The sequence below is a fragment of the Pristiophorus japonicus genome, chromosome 6, assembly GCF_044704955.1.
Source record: "Pristiophorus japonicus isolate sPriJap1 chromosome 6, sPriJap1.hap1, whole genome shotgun sequence".
NCBI classification, from domain to species: Eukaryota; Metazoa; Chordata; class Chondrichthyes; family Pristiophoridae; genus Pristiophorus; species Pristiophorus japonicus.
In genome coordinates this window covers 263,984,252-264,009,190 of record NC_091982.1, presented here as the reverse complement: position 1 = coordinate 264,009,190, position 24,939 = coordinate 263,984,252, and the positions used below count along the sequence as shown (strand labels likewise).

At 44.6% G+C, this 24,939-nt stretch overlaps 1 protein-coding gene across 3 annotated transcripts in view; it reads right to left on the bottom strand.

Annotated features, from left to right (window-relative positions):
• Window positions 1-24,939, bottom strand: part of alg3 (ALG3 alpha-1,3- mannosyltransferase) — a 51,296-nt gene that overhangs the window by 4,610 nt on the left and 21,747 nt on the right. For all 3 annotated transcript variants that reach the window (XM_070883924.1, XM_070883923.1, XM_070883925.1), the window contains exons 6-8: window positions 6,837-7,042; window positions 4,929-5,004; window positions 3,142-3,287 (exon numbers count right to left, since the gene is read on the bottom strand). In XM_070883924.1, coding sequence (XP_070740025.1) covers window positions 3,142-3,287; window positions 4,929-5,004; window positions 6,837-7,042 — 428 coding nt within the window. The remainder of the gene's footprint in view (window positions 1-3,141; window positions 3,288-4,928; window positions 5,005-6,836; window positions 7,043-24,939) is intronic.

Here is a 24,939-nt window from a genome sequence, read left to right as displayed (position 1 = left end):
ATAGCATGGTAAAACATATATTAATATCACAGAAAACACATTTGTTATTGTTCACTAGCAAGCAATTATTTGAAAATGGTTATTCTCAGTAATTACAAATCTGCAACCAGGAAAGGACTAGAGATTCCATACTTTCAATTCAAGTATCCTTGAGAAAACTGCAGATAAAACCATTTTATGTTCTAGATTTTTAAATACTGATCGAGAAAAACAGCAAAGTGCAATAGATACTGCACAATATTCTTTTTGTTTGAAGTTATTTTTGAAAGAAGGAACCTTTATTCGTATCCACATATACAAATTGCTTATTGAGTTCTTATATATTTAACTCAGAATTGTTAGCTTTTTAATTTTCTGATTTTTTGCTTTTCAACATTTATTAAGAGGTTTTAAAAGAAAAATGCAATTGTAAAGTAAACAAATCATTTAAGATCTGGAATATTACGCATATTGCTCTCCAATACAGAATCAGAGAAATTAAACAAATACGCTGTGTCTGTCTTTACGGAAGAAGACACAAAAAACTTCCCGGAAATAGTGGAGAACCAATAGCGAGAATGAGGAACTGAAAGAATTTATTTAAAAAAATAGTACTGGAGAAATTAATGAGACTGAAAGACGCTAAATCTCCAGGACCTGATGGCCTACATCCTAAGGTTTTGAAAGAGGTGTCTATAGAGATAGTGGATGCATTGGTTGTCATCTTCCAAAATTCCGTGGATTCTAGAATGGTTCCCGCCGACTGGAAGGTAACGAATGTAACCCTGCTATTTAAGAAAGGAGGGAGAGAGAAAACGGGGAACTACAGACCAGTTAGCCTGACATCAGTCGTAGAGAAAATGCTAGAATCTATTATTAAGGACGCTGTAACAGGGCACTTAGAAAATAACAGGATTGGGCAGAGTCAACACAGATTTATGAAAGGGAAATCATGTTTGACAAGTTTTTTGAGGTTGTAATTAATAGGATAAGGGGAGCCAGTGGATGTGGTGTATTTGGATTTTCAGAAGGCATTCGATAAGGTGCCACACAAGAGGTTATTAAACAAAATTAGGCCTCATGGGATTGGGGGTAATATACTAGCATGGATTGCGGATTGGTTCACGGAAAGAAAGCAGAGTGTAGGAATTTTCGGGTTAGCAGGCTGTAACTAGTGGCGTAGCGCAAGGATCGGTGCTTGGGTCTCAGCTAGTCACAATCTATATCAATGATTTGGATGAGGGGACCATATAGACCAGCCTGCCAACCCAAAAATTCCTACACTCTGTTTTCAGATCCAGGGGATTTATTAGCTTTCAGTCCCATTAATTTCTCCAGTATTTTTTTTACTAATACTAAATTCTTTCAGTTCCTCATTCTCGCTAGACCCTTGGTTCTCCACCATTTGATGATACAAAGCTAGGCGGGAATGTAAGTTGTGAGAAGGATCCAAAGAGGCTACAATGGGCTATAGACAGGTTAAGTGAATGGGCAAAAACATGGCAAATGGAATATAATGTGGAGAAATGTGAAATTATCTACTTGGGTAGGAAAAATAGAAAAGCAGAGAATTTTTTAAATGGAGAGAGATTGGGAAATGTTGGTGTTCAGAGGGACCTGGGTGTCCTTGTACACCAATCACTGAAAGTTAACCTGCTGGTACAGCAAGTGATTCAGGAAGCAAATGGTATGTTGGCCAAGAGGATTTGAGTATAAGAGTAAAGCTGTCACTGCAATTATCTAGGGCCCTGGTGAGACCACACCGGGAGTATGTACAATTTTGGGGGCCAAAGTTCAGGGTCCGGTTAAGGCCAGTCACTACTGTTTTGCGGCGGCCATGCGGTGCAGTTGATTGGCTGCCACGATCCAAATCCACCTTGGGGATTTTTCGACCTGTCCCCACTTCAGCCCTGCTGCTGCCGACTGCCGCAAGCACATCATCAAAGCGTGCACCGCCGCTCTTCTGCATCTCCAGCACACTCCGCCCCAAATTTACCTGCAAAAACCTTTGTCCCACCCCGTGGGGCCCTCGACAGCTTTTTCTGTCGGTGCACCTTGTTCTGTGTGTATTTGGCACGGCAGCTCGGCATCCCTTCAAGGGGAGGGCGCATTGCCGCGGCTGCCATGTTTTTATTTTTGCCAGACGACTTCCAGATTGGCCGGCTAATTATTGCCCCAGGTTTGGCCGGGCCGCCATCAGGTAGCCTGGCACCCCCTCTTGGATACCAGGCTGTTGGCCCAGCCGAAAGCCTCCCTGGTGGCCGAACCTGAACAATCGTTGCTTCTCTCCCCTTTAAATGATGAGGGGAGAGTCAGGGCGACGCACATGCGCTCTGATGTCACCACACCGCTCCGTCGCTGAGTGACAGCGACAGAGACTCGGTCCCACCCCAACTTCCGTCTCTTCCCAGGACTTACCGCTGCACTTCCACCCCCCCTTATGACCGACTTCCGGTCTTGTCGGAAAAAAACGATAAAGACCTGAATATCGATCAGGAGGTGGCCTCTTCCCGTGCAGCGGTAAGAACAGATAAGAAATCATAGATGCACCAGGTTTCTGGCACGCCTGAATTTCGGCCCCTTGCTCTCCTTCCCTAAAGAAGGATATACTTGCCATCGAGGGAGTGCAATGAAGGCTCACCAGACTGATTCCTGGGATGGGAGGGATTGTCCTACGAGGAGCGATTGAGTACTCTAGACCTATATTCTCTAGAATTTAGAAGAATGAGAGGTGATCTCATTGAAACATACAAAATTCTTACAGGGCTTGACAGAGTAGATGCAGGGAGGATATTTCCTCTGGCTGGGGAGTCTAGAACTAGGAGTCACAGTCTCAGAATAAGGGGTCGGCCATTTAGGGCTGAGATGAGAAGAAACTTCTTCACTCAGAGTGGTGAATTTTTGGAATTCTCTACCCCAGAGGGCTGTGGAGGCTCAGTCTTTGAGTATATTCAAGACAAAGATCGATAGATTTTTGGATATTAAAGGAATCAAGGGATATGGGGACAGTGCCTGAAAGTGGAGTTGACACAGATGATGAGCCATGATCTTATTGAATGGCGGAGACTAGAGGGGCCGAATGGTCTACTCCTGCTCCTAGTTCTTATGTTGTTAGTACAAAGAACTGTGGTGTGTGTGTTATACAGTGAAATGGTGACTTACTTGAGAAGATGAGCAAGCTTTTTCACACGGGTGCTCCATAAGAGGTACGGTAGAGTATGAAAGTACCAGACATAGAACTGATAGTGCAGTGATCGACTGAAACAGATCCCAATGAAATTCGAGGTGAAGAGAACAAATACAATCTGTGCTCACCAGTAAAGGAAAAAATGAGGCAATTAGAGATTTAAAACATCAGTCAAGCTGATTGAATCAGCTCTGCAACAAGAAGGAGCACTGTACATTGGACTACTAATATTAACAGGCTCCTGGAGAACCCCTGGGGAGAGTATGCACATATTATCACAAAGTCACATATCTTAAAGGTCAGCTTGGGTTACACAAAGGAAAACAATGTCCTTGTTGCAGAAAATTTTTTTTATATACACAATAAAAATGACATGGCAGGAAGCTGATGATCTTGCAGACTCCCGAGGATCCATGGACTCATTTGAAAACCACTGATTTAGTGTGTTAGTACTTGATCTTATATTACACACATGACTGGGGGGCAGCGCTGTGCGATGAGGACAGGCTGGTGGAGGACTTTGGTCTTACGGATGTTTAGCGCAAGGCCCATGCTTTCGTACGTCTCAGTATATATGTCGACTATGTCCTGGAGTTCAACCTCCGTATATGCGCAGACGCAGGCGTCGTCCGCGTACTGTAGCTCGATGACAGAGGTTGGAGTGGTCTTGGAGGCCTGGAGAGGCCGCAGGTTGAACAGGTTCCCACTGGTTCTGTAGTTTAGTTCCACTCCAGAGGGGAGCATGTTGACTGTGAGGTGGAACATGGCGGCGAGAAAGATTGAGAAGAGGATTGGGGCAATGACACAGCCCCGTTTGACCACAGCTCAGACGTGGATTGGGCCCTGGACCATTTCCCCTATCTCGGAAGCCTCCTATCAACAAGAGCAGGCATAGATGACGAGATCCAACACTGCCTCCAGTGCGCCGGTGCAGCCTTTGGCCGCCTGAGGAAAAGAGTGCTTGAAGACCAGGCCCTCAAAACTGCCACCACTCATGATCTACACGGCTATAGTAATACCCGCCCTCCTATATGGTTCAGAGACATGGACCATGTACAGTAGACATCTCAAGTCGCTGGAGAAATATCACCAATGATGTCTCCGCAAGATCCTACAAATCCCCTGGGAGGACAGGCGCACCAACATCAGCGTCCTCATCCAGGCTAACATCCCCAGCATTGAAGCACTGACCACACTTGATCAGCTCCGCTGGGCAGGCCACATAGTTCGCATGCCAGACACGAGACTCCCAAAGCAAGTGCTCTAGGCGGAGCTCCTTCACGGCAAACGAGCCAAAGGTGGGCAACGGAAACGTTACAAGGACACCCTCAAAGCCTCCCTGATAAAGTGCGACATCCCACTGACACCTGGGAGTCCCTGGCCAAAGACCGCCCTAAGTGGAGAAAGTGCATCTGGGAGGGCGCTGAGCACCTCGAGTCTCAACGCTGAGAGCATGCAGAAATCAAGTGCAGGCAGCGGAAAGAGCGTGCGGCAAACCAGTCCCACCCACCCACCCCTTCCATCAACGACTATCTGTCCCACCTGTGAAAGAGTCTGTGGCTCTCATATTGGACTGTTCAGCCACCAAAGAACTCACCTCAGGAGGGGAAGCAAGTCTTCCTCGATTCCGAGGGACTGCCTATGATGATTACACACATCCATGAGAGTGTCTTCCCATTTGCTTCTCCTGACATCTGAGTTGTGTCTTACTTTTTACTAACATAAATGTACTTAATCATACTATCAATTTTGGAAGGATATGATCTGCTGTCGCAGTTTGGTGCTCTGTTTTTCTGTCTTCTGGGGCCTTCAGAAGTGATAACATTCCCTCCTCAGATCTGGGGGCACATAAACCAAAGGACAGAAATTAGAACAATAATCGGTAAGAAACTCAATGGAATTAAAGTAAAGGACTAGTAATAATTTGGAATGAACAACTATTTCTTGTGGGTTATTGGAAGATTTTCCCCACTGTACGTAATATTTTATAACAAATGTTTTACCACTCCTGTTCTATGCAAAATGTTCACCATTTAGGGCATCCCTCGAGCCTGCTCCGCCATCCAACCCATCCAGCCTGCCTCCTATCCCTAATCTGGCCTGTGGAGCTCCATCTTTGGATTCTTCCCACTGGTAGAAACAGTTAATCCGTCACTGAGTTTGTGGGAATTTTAAAAGATATCAGGCAATGCTATGGGCTCTGTGAACACACCAAAATCACATGCAGCTCCTGCTTCTAATTGCACTGCTCTCCTCCTTCAGTTGTTATCTACAGTATTGTGCATTCCTCAGGTAGGGTGTGACATGCCAATACAGAATGCACCTGCTAACAGTGTATTTTTCCAGAGGTGAAAACTTTTCATGAATGGCACTAAATGAACTAATTTGTGGTGTGAGTGCAGGAGGACACTCGGCTTGGATCAAATGACATGCCAAGCTCACCGAAGCTGAACTGGAGGTTTCCTGAACATGTACTCCCACCCACAGTTACAGCGAGCGAGCGAAAGCTAGAGCGCGAGCGAGCGAGAGGAAAAACAGATGAATAAGAGAAAAAAATTAAGTTAAAAGAGCAGAGGAAACAGTAGGATAGGCAGAGAAGCTGAGAGATAGAAAGGAATGTGGAGAGAGAGACCAAAGTGAAGGTAGAAACACACAGAAACGAAGGAGAGAGGCAAGCAAGAAAGAACGACTGAAGGTGCAGAGAGAGAGACTAAAGTGAAGACCGAAAGACTAAAATTAAAGTGGAGAGACTGAAATGAAGGGAGGGAGAGAGATTAAAATGAAAGAGGAGAGAACAATTATGGACACATTTACAGTACAGAGATAGTATCAGAGCAAAGTGGTTTCTGTTTTCCACCCATGTTAAAGTTAAAAGTGTAAGTGCACCTTTAACCTTTCACTGGTTGAATCAAAGGATCCAGTCTAGAGACGGTTATCCATGTACTAGAACCCTATGCTCAGAACCATGGCAACTCTGAACTATTCCAAAAGACATTTTCCATAAATGAGAAAGACTTACAGAATTACTGTAATGTCACAAAATACAAAACTTTAATGTCTAGAACAAAAGGTTAAAAACATTTTGGAAATGTGATTGGAGATTATTGCCTTAGGATTTGTAATGTAGCATACTAATAATCTTTCCGCTCAGTAGAATTTTGGGGGTAATACATTGTGGATTTACAGCATGGCAGAATCTGGTTCTCTACCCAGAGAAGTGATAGTGCTGCCGCAACAGTCGTAAACTGCTCTCAATTTGGCTCAATTGGCAATTTCCGTGAAGGGTCATAGTACTGGCTGGTGTGGGAAAAGGAAAACAATGAACAAAAACATGGACAGGTGGAGGGGAAAGAAATATTCTTCAAAAGTTGTATTCAGGCACAATACTAAAGCAGAGCCAGCACACACCATTGGTGCAAAATAGAGGGAGTTTTACACTGCTTCTATCTGATCTTGGGAGTGCTTGGTTCTGCCACTGAGTGTCAAAGGTGTTGTGTTCTCCAGTCGCGACTTTTCTCAACTTGACAAGCACAAAAATGTCACACAAAAAATGTTACCATTAAACAAGCAGACCTAATTGTTTCCACTATGTGATGTGAATTCTACACCTGATCCCCACGCACAGACTGAATGCACTTACTGCATACAAATCGAATGTAAATCCACCTACTTGTTCCATCTGTAGAGTGCAAAAAGAATCAAGATGGTCAGGTGTGCCACCAGCAGTGTAAGGTGGAAGTAACGATTCAGGAAGATCTCTTCAGGCAGGAAACGCCAGTTCACTGTCCACTTGAAGAGGAACTGGCGGCCAAGGTCGAAGGCTCTTGCCACATATCCAACTGGATTCGCCATCAGGAAAGGCAAACCCAGCACAACCTAAATAATATATGGGGAAGAAAAAGAATATTTTGATCATCCAATAGCCATAGCAGCATTTCACAGAATCATACAGCACAGAAGGCGGCCATTTGGCCTATCATATCTGTGCCAGCTCTTTGAAAGAGCTATCCAATTACAAAAATGTCCCTTAAGTACATCCTTCTACTTGTACATTAAATTGAATATGAAGTGGAAGAAATGCTGATTATATGTGGCTATCTTACAGAAGTTGAAACCAACACTTAGCATGCAAACAAAGTGACTACCCATTTTAGGAATAGAACATATTAACATAAAACAAATAATTTTCTGCATTTTCTGTACTGTCCTGAGAAGCTGAACTGCTTTTCTCACTAAGCTACAAAATAATAGGTGATTAAAGACACTTTCATACTATTTAAACGGCAACAGAAAACAGAGCATACAAAAACATCAGACAGGGAAAGACCATCAGGTCCATCTAGCCTGTTCTATACAGTTGTGAAGCTTTATGCATCATGTCGAGAGACTCCCTGTCCCTAGGTGCCATGTAATCTCCTGAGAAAGACAAAAACACAAATCAAAACTAGGCCAGAAGGGAAGATTGATCATGACTTATATTAATTAGTACCTACTTGTATGATGCAATCTCCGCTCCAGCCAGGAACAGTGAATCAGCACTCACTGCAGACACTAGTGATCTGTTCTACAGGTCTACTATTCTGAGAAAAGAATCATCGCCTAACATAGGAATAGGAGTAGGCCATTAAGCCCCTCAAGCCTGTTCCACCATTCAATGAGATCATCTTCGATCTGTATCTTAACTCCATCCACCTGCCTTGGCTCTACATCCTTTTATACCCTTGACTAACAAAAATCAATTGATATCAGATTTAAAAGTAATAATTGAGCTAGCAACTACTGCTTTTAGTGGCAGAGTTTTCCACACTTCTACCACCCTTTGCATGAAGAAGTGTTTCCTAACTTCTCTCCTAAACGGCCTGGCTCTGAGTTTAAGGTTACGTCCCCTTGTCCCAGACGCCCCGGAAAAAGTTTCTCGTTATCGATCCTATCAATTCCTTTCAAGATCCGAAAAACCTCAATCAAATCACCCCATAACGTTCTATAATCCAGGGAATACAAACTTAGTTTATGCAATCTCTCTTCATAATCTAACCCCTGACTCCTGGTAATATTCGAACATCTAATCTATTTCTTTCCTTAGGTAGTTTAATCCGCCCCATCTATCAAATTGGAATGTCAGCATGTACACAATCTAGTCCCTTCATTATTTTAAAGAACTCAGTCAAATCACCCCAGAGTCTAAGATTCTATAAAATATACAGTCCCAGTTCTTCAAGCTATCTGGGTAGTTAAAGTATTTCAAATTATGATTCTCCTTTGAACCTTTTCCAAAGCCTCAATATCAACCACCATGTGAGGAGATCAGAACTGAGGCCTAACCAAGATCTTGTACAAGGACTAAATGCTATGTCTTGTTTTATAATGGATAGTGCTGTGAATGCAGCCCAGTACCCTACTTCTGCTCTGCACTGAACGTGGACCTTTAGAGAGTTATGAACTATGGTACCAAGACCTTTTTCTTTTACCACAGGATTCAGATCAGTTCAGTTCCTTGTAAGATGCAAGTATGCTTAGTGTTGGTCCTGCCCATATGCATAACACTGCCTTTGTCTAAATTAAATAGAATTGGTCAAACTGAGGGAACTGTTTTTTGAACAGAACTGGATAGGCATAATGTTCGATATGGTACATATTAAAAAAAAAGGTTAAAAGCTAAATTATTGTGTTCCTAACAGAGATGAGGCTGCACACAGGGAGGTTAAAGTAACAGTGACCTCAGTCTTTATGAAGACACTCCAGAGTGAGGAACAGGCCTTAGGGGCCGGCTTATATACAGTGCTGGGATCCCTTGGGACTTCAGGGGATGCGCTCCCTGGTGGCGGAACATGGGAGTGCATGCTTTACAGATACACAACATCACTCCCCCGCCAAAGTCAAAGTGAAAACGATTTACAAGGTGAGGCGGTCGGGAGCCTTTCTTTCCCTGGTGGACCGTCTCGGTTCAAATGCCTGTTCTGGTGTGTTGGCTGTGCCCTTGCTGGCGTGTTGTTGGCCCTGCAGGGTGAGCCTGGCCTTGCTGGGCGAGCCTGGCCTTGCTGGGCTCTTGGGCGTGATGGGTTCGATTTCCTGGTCTGGGGTGGTGTCGGCTGTGGGTTGCTCAGGGCAGTCTGTGAACCGTAGCCGCGTTTGGTCCAGGTGCTTTCTGCAAATTTGTCCATTGTCTAGTTTGACTACAAACACCCTACTCCCTTCTTTAGCTATCACCGTGCCCGCGATCCACTTGGGACCATGTCCCCTAGTTTAGCACATACACGGTCATTCAGATCAATTTCCCGTGACACAGTGGCGCGACCATCGTTTACATTTTGTTGCTGCCGCCTGCTCTCTACCTGATCATGCAGGTTGGGGAGAACCAGCGAGAGCTGGTTTTAAGTGTCCTTTTATGAGTAGCTCAGCCGGGGGCACCCCTGTGAGCGAGTGGAGTCTCGTGCGGTAGCTGAGCAGTACTCGGGACAGGCGGGTTTGGAGCGAGCCTCCTGTGACTTGTTTAAGGCTCTGTTTGATTGTTTGTACTGCCCGCTCTGCCTGCCCATTGGAGGCTGGTTTAAACGGGGCCGAGGTGACATGTTTGATCCCATTGTGGGTCATGAATTCTTTAAATTCGGCACTGGTGAAACATGGCCCGTTGTCACCGACCAGTATGTCAGGCAGGCCGTGGGTGGTAAACATGGCTCTCAGGCTTTCAATGATGGCGATGGCGGTGCTTCCCGACATTATTTCACATTCAATCCATTTTGAAAAAGCATCTACCACCACCAGGAACATTTTCCCAAGAAACGGGCCCGTATAGTCGACATGGATCCTCGACCATGGTCTGGAGGGCCAGGACCACAAACTTAGTGCTGCCTCTCTGGGCGCGTTGCTCAACTGAGCACATACACTGCATTGCCGTACACAGGACTCTAAGTCAGAGTCGATACCGGGCCACCACACGTGGGATCTGGCTATCGCTTTCATCATTGCTATACCCGGGTGTCTGCTGCGGAGATCCGAGATGAACGTCTCCCTGCCCTTTTTGGGTAGCACTATGCGGTTACCCGACAACAGGCAGTCTGCCTGAATGGACAGCTCGTCCTTTCGCCGCTGGAACGGCTTGATTGGCTCTTGCATTTCAACAGGAATGCTGGCCCAGCTCCCATGCAGTACAGTTTTTTTTTTAATACTAGGGACAGCAGAGGATCTTGGCTGGTCCAAGTCCTAATCTGGCGGGCCGTGACAGGTAATTTATCATTTTCAAACGCTTCCATGACCATCAACAAGTCTGCGGGCTGCGCCACCATCAACAAGTTTGCGGGCTGCGCCGTTTCCACCCCCGTGGTGGGCAATGGTAACCGACTGAGAGCATCCGCACAGTTCTCGGTGCCTGGCCTGTGGCGGATGGTATAGTTATACTCTGATAGCGCGAGTGCCCACCTTTGTATGTGGGCTGAGGCATTAGTATTTATCCCCTTGTTTTCAGCAAACAGGGATGTGAGGGGCTTGTGATCGGTTTCCAGCTCAAATTTGAGGTCAAACAGATACTGATGCATTTTCTTTACCCCGAACACACACGCTAATGCCTCTTTCTCAATCATGCTGTAGGCCCTCTCAGCCTTAGACAAGCTCCTGGAGGCATAGGCAACAGGTTGCAACTTCCCCGCAACGTTAGCTTGTTGTAATACACACCCGACTCCGTACGACGACGCATCACATGCTAGCACAAGTCTTTTACACGGGTTATACAATACAAGTAGCTTGTTGGAGCATCAAATGTTTCTGGCTTTCTCAAAAGCAATTACTTGGTTTTTTCCCCCATACCCCAGTTCTCACCTTGACACAACAACACATGTAGGGGCTCCAAGAGGGTGCTTAACCCCGGTAGGAAGTTATCAAAATAGTTGAGGGGTCCCAGGAACGACCGCAGCTCCGTGACGTTCTGTGGCCTGGGTGCGTTCCTGATAGACACCAAGAGAGGTGCTGTGGGCCGAATGCCGTCCGCCGCGATCTTTCTCCCCAAAAACTCCACTTCTGTTGCCATGAAGATGCATTTCGACCTCTTCAGCCGCAGCCCTAGCAATCCAGTCGCTGGAGGACCTCCTCTAGGTTTTGTAGGTGCTCAACGTTGTCCCGACCGTTGACCAATATGTCGTCCTGATAAACCACCATGCGTGGTACCGACTTGAGTAGGCTCTCCATGTTTCTCTGGAAGATCGCTGCAGCCGACCGAATTCCAAACGGGCATCTGTTGTCGATGAACAGTCCCTTGTGCGTGTTGATGCAGGCGAGGCCCTTCGAAGACTCCTCCAGCTCCTGCGTCATGTCGGTCGAAGTCAGGTCAAGCTTGGTAAACGTCTTGCCTCCTTCCAGGGTCGCAAATAGGTTGTCTGCCTTAGGTAGCAGGTATTGGTCCTGTAGCGAGAAACGATTAATAGTTACTTTATCATCGCCGCAAATCCTGACCATGCCATCACTTTTGAGTACTGGAACAATTGGGCTGGCCCACTCGCTGAATTCCACTGGGGAGATGATGCCCTCATGTGGCAGCCTGTCCAGCTCGATTTCCACTCACTCCCTCATCATGTGAGGTACCGCTCGCGCCTTGTGGTGAATGGGTCGTGCCTCTGGGACCAAGTGGATCCATACGTTCACCCCGGAAAAGTTTCCAATGCCTGGCTCATAAAGGGAAGGAAATTTGTTAAGAACCTGGGTACATAAGGCCTCATCGACATGTGATAGAGCTCGGATGTCATCCCAGTTCCAGCTCCTTCTAAGCAGTGTGGGGCCATCGCCCGGGACAATCCAGAGTGGCTGTTCATGCACCGTGTCCTCGTAGGTGACCTTGACCATGGCGCTGCCCAGGACAGTGATGAGCTCTTTGGTGTACGTTCTCAGTTTCGTGTGGATGGGGCTCAGGGCTGGTCTGAGTGTCTTGTTGCACTAGTTTCTCAAACATCTTTTTACTCATGCTGGATTGGCTAGCGCCAATCTCCAGTTCCATGGCTACGGATAAGCCATTCAATTTTACATTTAGCATTATAGGTGGACATTTTGTTGAAAATGTGTGCACCCCGTGTACTTCAGCATCTGCCTCCTCTCTCTGAGGTTCGAAGTTGCTTTGATCCACCATGGGCCGATCTTCCTCTGCCACGTGGTGGTTAGCAGATTTTGCAAAGCTTGCAGCTCATCTGCAAGCTCATTGGAGGTGCCCCATTATTCCATAGCTCTTGCAAACATACCATTTGAAGCAGCATGAATAGGCTGAATGGAAGCCTCCACAACGCCAACAAGGTGTGAACTGTCTTGCATTCATCTTTTGTTACGGACTCTGAGTCATCTGGGTTACCTGAGGCCTGCTGGCAGTTGCAGACTCGTGGTTTCTGCCCTGTACATTTCTGCTCGCAAACACAGTTCCAGTTAATTTATGAACATTGCTAGCACTTGTGTGCTGAGAGATTTGTTTGGTCTCATCACTGGTGGACATAAATGCCTGTGCTATCGCAATGGCCTTACTGAGAGTCGGTGTCTCTACAGTCAAAAGTTTTTGTAGGATGGTCTCGTGGCCAATGCCCAGTACAAAAAAGTCTGAGCATTTGCTCCAGGTAGCCATCAAACTCACATTGTCCTGCAAGACGCCTTAGCTCGGCGACATAGCTCGCCACTTCCTGACCCTCCGATCGCTGGCACGTGTAGAACCGATACCTCGCCATCAGCACGCTCTCCCTTGGGTTAAGATGCTCCCGAACCAGTGTACACAGCTCCTCATATGACTTATCTGTGGGTTTCACCAGAGCCAGAAGATTTTTCATGAGGCTGTAGGTCGCTGCCCCGCAGACCATGAGGAGGACCGCTCTCCTTTTTGCAGCGCTTCCTTCTCCGTCCAGCTCGTTGGCTACAAAGTACTGGTCTAGCCGTTCGACATAGGCTTCCCAGTCTTCACCCTCCGAGAACTTCTCCAGGATGCCCAGTTTGCTGCATCTTTGCGTTGGATTCGCACTCGGTCCGTGCAGCAGAGCAGGCCTCCAGTCGTCCTGGTTAACCCTTGCCACTGGATAAAGGCCTAGCTCTGTCGAGCCCGTGTGGTGGCTGATGTGCAATGGCCACCACACGTTAAAAAATCCACGCACAGGCATCTTCCACCCTCTCAATTGGAGTTCAGGTCTGGAACATCGGGTCCTTCATTGAAACATGTGTGAGGGACCACCGATGAGGAAACTATTTACCTTCCGCAATGGTTAAGGAAAGTTCATACAGGCATCGCTGCTTTGTTGATTTGCATGACATGAACATGACTAACTCCTGTTTCAATGGAAAGTTACTTTATGTTACCAGTAGTGCTGGCTGCAACTATCTCCTTTCGGAGTCTGCAGTGCCTCAAGTGCCACCTTGTCTACATTCCTGGTCGATCAGAGAACTCAGGGCTGCAGAAAACCAGCAATGTAAGTGTGTGATCAATCTTCCACTGGAGGTCGAACTGCTGAGGTAACCAACCTGTGGGGAGAAGTCCAACCTCCAGTTGGGTGCTTATGCTCACACACAAATATTAAAAGTAGCTTTGCAGCAGTGTATAAATATTTTTTTCAGTAAACCAGAGACACAATGAAAGAGTTCAAATGTAAAGTGTTTAATCCACAATTGATGGAGAAACTGCTTAAGCATAAAAACAGCTTCAGTATGTCCATTAACTACACTAACATCTGTCCACCTGTTCTTCCAGATAAAGGGATTTAAGCAACAATCAATTGTTTGCTCTCAAAGATCAGCTAGGCAGCGATTCACTGCTCAACATTGATTGAAAAGTTTATTTAGCAGCTTACAAACAACGAGATGGAGAATGGCACAGCAGACTGATAGATTAAAATCCAACTGAAAACAAACTCTGGTATCTATTTAAGCATGCATCAATATCACTGCCTTACATTTCAAAATGAACATGCATCACTAGGACAGTAATGGACTTACTTCAAAATTTCAAACAGCCTCTTGAAATTCTCCATGGCATGTGGCAGATGAGCAATGTTCCCTGTAGGCAGAACGATGATCTGTGCAGCCTGTTTCTTTCAATGCACAGTCCCTTTAACTTTCTGCACACGTGCTGCATTTCCAGTGTAAAAGCTGGTGAGCGGCCTGCGCGGAACCTTGCCGATTACTGCGCGGCTGTGCATGTACCCAGCTTGGAGGGAACAATGGTGGGGGAGAATTCCCACACACTGCATGTCAAGAGACTTGCTGGAGTCCTCCCTCCTTGCAACTGTTTCCCCCTTTTTGACACAGATCCACCTTACAGCTTCAGATCCGCACATATGCTGAAGGAAGCCCTTCAGCTGTATGTCTAGAAGTTCTAAACAATGAATCACCGTTCAATGGGATAGGAATCCATATAGCGGTCAAGAGTAAAGTGGCAATGCACTCATGTGAGAGTTAAGCAGCTCAGCATGTTGCTTGCAAGTTTCTGGTATCAACTATTTGCCTAGCATAGACTCAATATGAACTTCGGGGTTGTCTAATGACCAACTCGTGGATTGGGGAGCAGGAAAGTATGGCTTCTTTAGGGTCAAGTTAGATCCAAGATGACATGCATGGGAATAGGAAATGGAAACCATTAACCCTTTGCAGCAGACCTGCTAATCTAAAACCTGAGCCTGGCAGGTGTACAGTACCTCAAGGCATGGTTGAGAATAGATAAACCCAGCCATACTCCTTAATGAAACCCCAACTGGGGGGAGTGGGTGGAAAAGGGATGAGACATGATACTGGGGGCTCAGCAGGAAACTTGTCAGTGCCCTGTACTGGTAAGCTGCAAGGTTTTAGATGATTAAACTCCAACAGTAAGCTGTATGCCTCTCCGTTTTTTTTCTCTGTACATATATCTCTTTCTCTCTCTCTCTCTCTCCGCCTTTTCCTTTCAGTTCTCACTGGGACTAGCAAACATGCCTACAAAAGGGTATGCAGGGAGATAAGGAACCATCAGGAAGAAGTGCAGAGGAAACCAGGATCGGGAAGCTAGGACCTGGGTTGACACATGGGGGGTTGGGAGAATGAGTAGTCTGGGATGAAGCTACTGATAAAATGCCTCAAAGAGCTCTTGAGTGTTTGTGCTGTGGCATGGGACAGAATGTTTTTCTGTCTCTCTCTAAATAACTATTGTATGCAAGATAAGTAAGTGCTGGTTGTGGCATTCTGCTGGGCGCTACAATTACAGATGTGGATAGGACACGGCAACTGAAAGATTTTTAAACAAATTCATTTTTGATAGAAAAGGACAGATGGCAGAGCCATTCCATGATACGTATGACAGAGGAGCATGTTTGGTTTTTTAATCAAGTGTTTTAAAATCTTAGGCAGGAATGTGCTTCCTCCTGGATTTTGGCAATTTTCACAAATAAATTATGTTATCCAGTTCCAATAGACCTGGTTGTGCGGCTAGCCCCGCTCACCTTATAGGCCTTCTGGTCACAAAGTAGCTTCTTCAAGGAAGCAAAACAAACAAGAACAAAATAGACAAGACAGATGCAGTTCATTTGTGCAGAATATTTCTCCGTCCCGAATGTGTGCTCCATTATGAATGAACTCTGTGATTTAACCTCAGTATTAAGTTGACTGTAGAATAGTAACCAGTAGTATTTTAGCTTCACGAACATGTCTTTAAATTGAATTAGTACACCGAACTCCCTTTAAATTGTACCCATTCTCTCTTTTTTTTTTAAACTTGGCGTTCATTTGAAAAGGGTTACAGTGAGCATGCCATTTGAAAAGTGCTCCTCACATAAAGGCAGAAGAGGCAAGATAAGGTCATAGGGGAAGCGTGCCTGCTGGACTAAGCTCCAGCTGTTGTGTGCCTTGTATCTCAGGCCTGCTCCCAGTGGCTTCTTGAACACTCAAACTCGATTGGCTACATGCCAACCAGCCCAGGCTCTTGAAAGTAGAGACACAAGGACAAGAACAGATCTGCAAAGCCCACTTAAATGGACCTACATAAATGGTCTTTCTTACTTCCCTGTGTTATAGATTCCATGTAATTCTATGTTTGTTGAATGGCTTGGTCACCTGCATCAGATATCAGGCACAAACCAAACCAACTAAAATCTCCAACAACTGTATAAATTGAGCTGGGATGCGTGTCCTGTGCATGAAACTGTTTTTTTAACACCTTATGTATTGTGACAGAATTAAAGAAACTAATACCATGCTAATACGTAAACAAAAAGATTCCTTTTTGTTCCAGTAGCTACAGGCCTTTCCCTGAGGGAGGAATAGAGGAAAGACACAGGTGCCTGGGCAGGGATGGGAGTGGGAGAGGTGACAAGAGTTTGCAAAAGGCAAAAGGCCGGATTTGGACAGCCCTAAGATTGGTAGTGCTGTGGCAAGCAGAGTTATCTGCCTTAAGAGATTGAGCTGGAGGGACACAATCAGAGCGAAGAATCACAGAAATAGTTAGGACCAAGGAATGTGTTATATGTACAAGAAATGCACGCTATATGCAAGATTTATCTTTAAATGTATGTAGATAGATGCCACACCTCAAATTGAGTCCAACTCAGTGTCAAAACACCATAGAAATGCCATAGGAGATTCACGCACATAAATAAATGTGGTGTGCAACAGTCTCCTCGACCAGGAAAGGTGGCAGATCTGTGCTTTTTCTCTTTATTGAAATAGATCCGCCACCTTTCCTGCTATCTGATTCCTGCACTTGGAAGAATACAGATCCAACTCCCCATGAAATGCTGGTATGAGGGAATTGGCTATTTAATCAATCATGTCAAGGTCAAAACCAAGACGGTTTTAAACAATTATGGTTTGATTCGACACACAGTCTGAATTTAGCTAGCTTGGATTAATTAGGAATGAATCACACGATTAGGTGGTTGAGGGATTAGGCATGTTGGTTGAGGGATAAATATTTGCCCCAGGACACCAGGGAGAACTCCCCTGCTCTTCTTCGAAATAGTGGCATGGGATCTTTTATGTCCACCTGAGAGAGCAGTCGGGGCACCGGTTTAACGTCTCATCCAAAAAACGGCCCCTCTAACAGTGCGGCACTCCCTCAGTACTGCCCCTCCGACAGTGGAGCGCTCCCTCAGTACTGCCCCTCCGACAGTGCAGCGCTCCCTCAGTACTGCCCCTCCGACAGTGCAGCGCTCCCTCAGTACTGCCCCTCCGACAGTGTGGCGTTCCCTCAGCACTGCACTGGAGTGTCAGCATAGAGTTTTTATATGCACAAGTCCCTGAAGTGGGACTTGAACCCACAACCTTCTGACTTGAGCCTGCTACCCACTGAGCCACAGCTGATACGGAGAGGGAATAGGTTTGTTTTAAAAAAGGTGGGAAAGTTGGCAACACAGGAGGAAGCCAGTCTCGCTCGTCACCAGAATCAAGACGTAGGCCCAGGGCCAACACGGGTCAGCCCACACTGCGATATGTGTGCACACTGGGTCTGTGCAGCAGAGCTGGTCACCAGTCATCTTGGTTAACCCTTGCCACTGGGCCAAGACCTCGCTCTGTCAAGCCCGTGTGGAGGCTGGTGTGCAACGGCCACCACACGTTAAAAAAATCCACGCACAGACATCTTACACCCTTCAAAATGTAGTTCGGGATCTGGAATATTAGCTCCTTCATTGAAACACCTGTGAACTCATCCCTTTTTGGCGTGGAAGCAAGTCATCCTCGATACGAGGAACCGCCTATGATGATGGTGATGATGGAGGATGATTAGGTAGTATCGCTCAGGGTAAAAATCTTAAGAGCACAATAGTGAAGTGGCACTTTTTCTAATACATCTAAACTGCATTCCATACAGGTATTACACACTTATTTTCACAGGCCGATGTACTCTAAAAGATTTATATAGTGCCTTTCACAACCATCGGACGTCTCAAAACGCTTTACAGCCGATGATATACTTTTGGAGTGCAGTCACTCTTGTAATGTGGGAAATACAGCAGCCAACTTGCGCACAGCAAGCTCCCACAAACAGCAATGTGATTATGACCAGATAATCTGTTTTTGTTATGTTGATTGAGGGATAAATATTGGCCACGACACTGGGGATAACTCCCCTGCTCTTCTTCGAAATAGTGCCATGGGATCTTTTACGTCCACCTGAGGGGGCAGACGGGGCCTCGGTTTAACATCTCATCTGAAAGAACAGCACCTCCGACAGTGTGTCGCTCCCTCAAGCACTGCACTGGAGTGTCAGGAAATCCTCTGACACTTAAAGCCTAATAGAGGCAAAAATGATGGAATCATTCAAGAGATGCTTGATGGAGGAACTTAGGAGAACATGCCACTTGAGGAAAATTTGGATTTGAATAAAAGACAGACTGACACCTGGATTAATAGGAAGGACCTATTTCCCTTAGCAGAGGGGTCAATGATCAGGAGATGTATATTTAAAGTAATTGGTAGAAGGATTAGAGGGGAGTTGAGGAGAAATCCTTTCACACAGAGGGTGGTGGGGATCTGGAACTCACTGCCTGAAAGTGTGGTAGAGGCAGAAACCCTCATCACATTTAAAAAGTACTTGGATATGCACTTAAGTGTCTTAACCTACAAGACTATGGACCAAGAGCTGGAAAGTGGCATGAGGCTGGATACCTCTTTTTCGGCTGGCACGGACACGATGGGCTGAATGGTAATCTTCTGTGCCATAAACGTCTATGATTCTATGACCTTCTCTAACAGAGTAAACTGATGTCGCACACGAGCATACTGCAATAATACACCACGTTATGCTCTCTGCGCTGTTGATTACAATATGATCCATTATATTCAAACTATTACCAATATTTTATCACTACATATTACACAGTGGCAACTCATGCAGTAAATGTACCCGCAGAGAAGAACTGGATACTTCTTGAGTCAGCAAGTTAGAAATGGATAGAAGGATAAAAAATGGTCCTGAAAAGGTTATGAAACAGGACTTGGACTTTGGAATGTGCTGAACAGACAAAACTGTACCTCACAACTGTTATATTTTTAATCTTCAAGCTATTTATATATCATTGGATTCCCTGGGTTGAAAACACAGACTAGGGAATTCAACAGTAACTGGATTAGTTATTTATTTCATATTCATCGTTATACAACAAATTCTATTTATCTAGCGCCTTGAATGTAGTAAAACGCCCCGGGGCGCTTCGCAGGAATGTTATCAAGCAAAATTTGACATCGAGCCACATAAGGAGATATTAGGAGACACTTGGTCAAAGAGGTAGATTTTAAGGAGCGTCTTAAAAGGAGGAGCGAGGTAGAGAGAGGGAGAGAAATGTAGATTGGTGTAGACTGAGAGGCTTAGGCAGGGATTCCAGAGCTTATGGCCAAGGCAGCTGAAGGCACGGGCAACAATAGTGGAGCAATTAAAATCAGGGATGTGCAAGAGGCCAGAATTGGAGGATCGCAGAAGATGTGAGGATTGTAGAACTGGAGGAGGTTGCAGAGACAGGGTGTGAAATTGCAAAGTAGCTGTGTCGAATTGCTGTTCATACTGTTCCAGATGGCACCTGCAGCAATGCATTTTGGGATAAATTTCCTCCTATCAAAATCCACACATGTACAATCACACTGAAATTATGGAAAACTAAAATATTTGGCCTGTACAATTATACAAGTTCAAGAGCAGGTGAAACTTGAGATCTAAAGCTGACATAAGCTGGTCTATTTATTTAAATGTAAACTTATTCTAGGATATAATATAGTTAGAATACTATCCCCTGCTGGTATAGACAAAATGCAGTTCTCTAAACATATTTGCTTTTGCCATTCAGATTTTTCTATTTAGTAATTGGCTGAAGCAAATATTATAACATTACAATATATTAAAGCATGTGAACAAATACTTTGGTTCTGTCTTCACTAAGGAAGACACAAATAACCTCCTGAAAATACTAGGGGACTGAGGGTCTTGTGAGAAGGGAGAACTGAGGGAAATCCTTATCAGCCAGGAAATGGTGTTAGGAAAATTAAAGGGACTGAAGGCCGATAAATCCCCAGGGCCTGATAGTCTGCATCCCAGAGTACTTGAGGAAGTGGCCCTAGAAATAGTAGATGCATTGGTGGTCATTTTCCAACATTCCATGGACTCTGGATTAGTTCCTATGGATTGGAAGGTAGCTAATGTAACCCCACTTTTTAAAAAAAGAGGGAGAGAGAAAACAGGGAATTATAGACTGGTTAACCTGACATCGGTGTTGAGGAAAATGCTGGAATCAATTATTAAAGATGTAATAGCAGCGCATTTGGAAAGCAGTGACGGGATCGGTCCAAGTCAACATGGATTTATGAAAGGGAAATCATGCTTGACAAATCTTCTTTTTTGAGTTTTTTTGAGGATGTAACGAGTAGAGCGGATAAGGGAGAACCAGTGGATGTGGTGTATTTGGACTTTGAAAAAGCTTTTGTTAAGGTTCCACACAAGAGATTAGTGTGCAAAATTAAGGCACATGGTATTGGGGGTAATGTACTGACGTGGATAGAGAACTGGTTGGCAGACAGGAAGCAAAGAGTGGGAATAAACGGGTCCTTTTTAGAATGGCAGGCAGTGACTAGTGGGGTGCCACAGGGTTCAGTGCTGGGACCTCAGCTATTTACAATATACACTAATGATTTAGACGAAGAAATTGAAGGTAATATCTCCAAGTTTGCAGATGACACTAAGCTGGGTGGCAGTGTGAGCTGTGAGGAGGATGCTAAGAGGCTGCAGGGGAACTTGGACAGGTTAGGTGAGTGGGCAAATACATGGCAGATGCAGTATAATGTAGATAAATGTGAGGCTATCCACTTTGGTGGCAAGAACAGGAAGGCAGATTATTATCTGAATGGTGACAGATTAGTAAAAGGAGAGGTGCAATGAGACCTGGGTGTCATGGTACATCAGTCATTGAAGGTAGGCATACAGGTACAGCAGGCAGTAAAGAAAGCAAATGGCATGTTGGCCTTCACAGCGAGGTGATTTGAGTATAGGAACAGGGAGGTCTTGCTGCAGTTGTACAGGGCCTTGAGACCACACCTTGAGTATTGTGTGCAGTTTTGGTCTCCTAATCTGAGGAAGGACGTTCTTGCTATTGAGGGAGTGCAGCGAAGGTTCACCAGACTGATTCCCGGGATGGCAGCACTGACATATGAGGAAAGATTGGATCGACTAGGCTTGTACTCACTGGAATTTAGATGAATGAGAGGGGATCTCATAGAAACTTATAAAATTCTAACGGGACTGGACAGATTAGATGCAGGTAGAATGTTCCCGATGTTGTGGAAGTCCAGAACCAGGGGTCACAGTCTAAAGATAAGGGGTAAGCCATTTAGGACCGAGATGAGGAGAAACATTTTCACCCAGAGAGTGGTGAACCTGTGGAATTCTCTGCCACAGAAAGTTGTTGAGTCCAGTTCGTTTGATATATTCAACAGGGAGTTAGATGTGGCTCTTACGGCTAAAGGGATCAAGAGGTATGGAGAGAAGGCAGGGGTGGGGTACTGAGGTTGCATGATCAGCCATGATCATATTGAATGGCGGTGCAGGCTTGAAGGGCCGAATGGCCTGCTCCTGCACCTATTTTCTATGTTTCTAAAAAATTTATCTTTAGGTTAGTACCAGGGCAATGGGATTACATACTGGCTGAAAGAGTGAATAGGATTAATTAAATCTAATATTTGATTAGAACACGTTAATGCACAAAGGCAAAATTACACATGCTGACAACTAAATGCTGGCAAAATATTTTGCAAGAGCACTGAAGTTGCAGTGCATACACTTTGCACAGCCACAACTGCACTTGCTTAGTACAACAGACTGTGAAGCGCTCATTGAGTTTTTGGCTGATTCATATCAAACCAGTCACTCAGATGAAAGGGAGTTACAAGGGTAACAACAAGTTGAGATTATCGAAAGAAGTGTGGAACGTTCTTGAGCTACTGGGAACATGGCAATGTCACATGAAAAGCATCCCTCATCCGCTGGGTCAAAATCCTGGAACTCCTTCCCGACCGGCACTGTGGGAGTACCTTCACCACATGGGCTGCAGCGGTTCAAGGCAGCGGCTCACCACCACCTTCTCAAGGGCAATTAGGGATGGGCAATAAATGCCGGCCTTGCCAGCAATGCCCACATCCCAGGAATGAATTCTTTTTTTAAATGCAGTATAATGGATTAGGGAGATATTCTGGAGTTTTGCTCTAGTCAATTTTGGGACATGGGGACAAACTTTCTAGAATCTTTCAGATATGAAACATGTTGGGTACAATGCATGACAGAGTGACCTCTGGAAGGAACAGGCCTGGTGTGCCATGTGCCCTTTTCTCATTTCCAGACTTATGTTTTCATCCTTACAACCACCACTCTCCCTTGGGAACAGATATTTACCAGCTTTTGGAAGAAGCCGCCTTTATCTGCCACAATGAATCAGAGATTGTTTGATTTTTGGGAACAGATCAAGTATAGACATCCTTCTAATTGCTCACCAATTAGGCAATGACAACAGAAGTTCTCAGTAAAACATGGTACAGATGCAACCAGTCTGTTTTTTCTTTTGCCCCTTACATGGTGGGAGAGCAGTGCACAGATGGAGACCCTTGACCTATGGGCTTGTGTCCAAATGTTTCATTTGTGACAAATCACTAGTCTTTATTGAGTCCATTAGATTCCCAAAAGGATGGAGGCGTGTGATTCCTCCTACTTCCAAAGGCAGTCCCTGAATCCATGAAAATTCCGAGTGCCCAGGGTCTGAATTGCAGAGGTCGCCATCTTTATATTGTTCGATGACATTGGCAACGGGGGTATTGCTGCATGCCTCTAACAACATATACTTGGTTTACAGAACTATGAAGACTAATAAGCTTGGCTAATTAAGTTATTTTCTGCAGATGTAGAGGGATTCATTATATCTAAAATATGTAACCATCATTCATTTAATTTGTAGATTAATGTTGTTTGATCTTAAAAATAAAACTACCGACATCTACCAAACCTTCATTAACCTCTTACTCAATGCAATAAAATATTCACGCAAATTAAACAGTGGATGTGGTAAGACAAAGCAATTACTCAGACCACTCCTGTACAGGAGGCCACTGACAGCAATATCAAATAACAGGAAGCCAATTTAAATTATTAAAAGATACTTGGAGATGAAAAGTAATCTATTTCCAGGAAGCCCTCCTCATACAGATCTAACGTTTTGACCCCATGTAACCTAAGATTAACAAAGTATGAGCACAAAAACGGAGATATAGATTTTCAACTTGCTACCTGGGCATAAATTCAATGGAAATAAAAATCAGGCAGTTTCCATCAAGGCTGGCTAACCTGCAATGTCATTTTTCTGTCTGGGCGACAAACATATCTATCCCAGAGTGTGAAGGCAAGGTGAAAGTCTGAAGTAGGGGGCGGGGGGGGGGGGGAAACAGAAAACATGGCACTTTTAATTTTAGAGCAGCTGTTGTGGTAAATTAGCATGAGTAACTGATCTAATCGTTGCCAAGAACAATATCCTTCAGCCATGAATAAAGCAGATTGAGATAGTGGTTGATAATAAACCAGCTTCCATATGAACATGACTAAATAAAATTAATGATGGGTTCTGTTTACTAGCATTTAACATTTTTCTCCAAGTGAGGTTTGTATTAGTAAATAGCACTGGTAAAGTATTCTGCAAGTTTCTGAGTAGAAATGGTGCAGAAATGAGGATTACATGATTACAATAAAGCTACCATTAGGAGTATGTTACAGCGTGCTCGGTCAGAATATGAAGAAATACAGAAATGAAGAAATATTTGCTCGAAGAGATATAAAGGGTACGGTGAAAATGGGAAAGTTAATTTAATTAGTGACCAAATATAAATTGAGAATACCCAAGTGGTTTGGTGTCGGTGTTCAAACTGTATAGTATTCTGGCCAGAGCACACTGAGTATTCTGGTTCTGGTGAACAACATTCAAGGAAGACTATCAGGACATTCAGTGATACCTATTATCCTTAGCATCAGAGGAGAGTTAAGAACATAAGAAATAGGAGCAGGAATAGGGCATTTGGCCCCTCGAACCTGCTCCGCCATTCAATAAGATCACGGCTGATCGGATCATGGACTCAGCTCCACTTCCCTGCCCGCTCACCATAACCCTTTACTCCCTTATCGCTCAAAAATCTGTCTATCACTGCCTTAAATATATTCAATATATTAAATATATTAAGAGGAGAGACTAGAGAAAAGTGGGCTTTACAGTCTTAAAAAGAGGAGAACTTAGGGATATGCAAAATCATGAACAGTATAAAAAAAGTAAATTAAGAATATTACTTCAAACTAAACCATAAGAATAGGACAAAGTGTCATAGGCTCAAAATAGCAAAAGACAAAGGCCCAGAATTTGCAGTTGTAATGACGGTGAAACTGTCAGCGTTCCCCGTCATTACTCTATGAATCTGACAGCAACTTCTGGAGTATGTACATGCGCCGTTAAAGGCAGAAATCCAGAAGTTGCTGTCAGTCATTCCCTGCTCCTCCATAGGGCACGCAGTTGAACACCCCGGAGCTGGCAATCAAGTCAAATCACCGAACTGTTGAGAACTTCCCCTTTTTCACTGGAATATTGCTCTTAAAAAGCCCCGAAAAAGTTAAGCCTTGTTGAATGAGGTGTAACTGGGTTTTTAATTGCGTATTTAGTTGCAATTACTGCTGTACAACTGTTCTGGCCCTGAAAAACAAATTTTATGTTTGTGAAATATCAAATTTTTCCATGATTAAAAATCCATGTTTTTTAATAGTAATTTTTTTAATGATATTTCAGCTTCTACCTTAATCC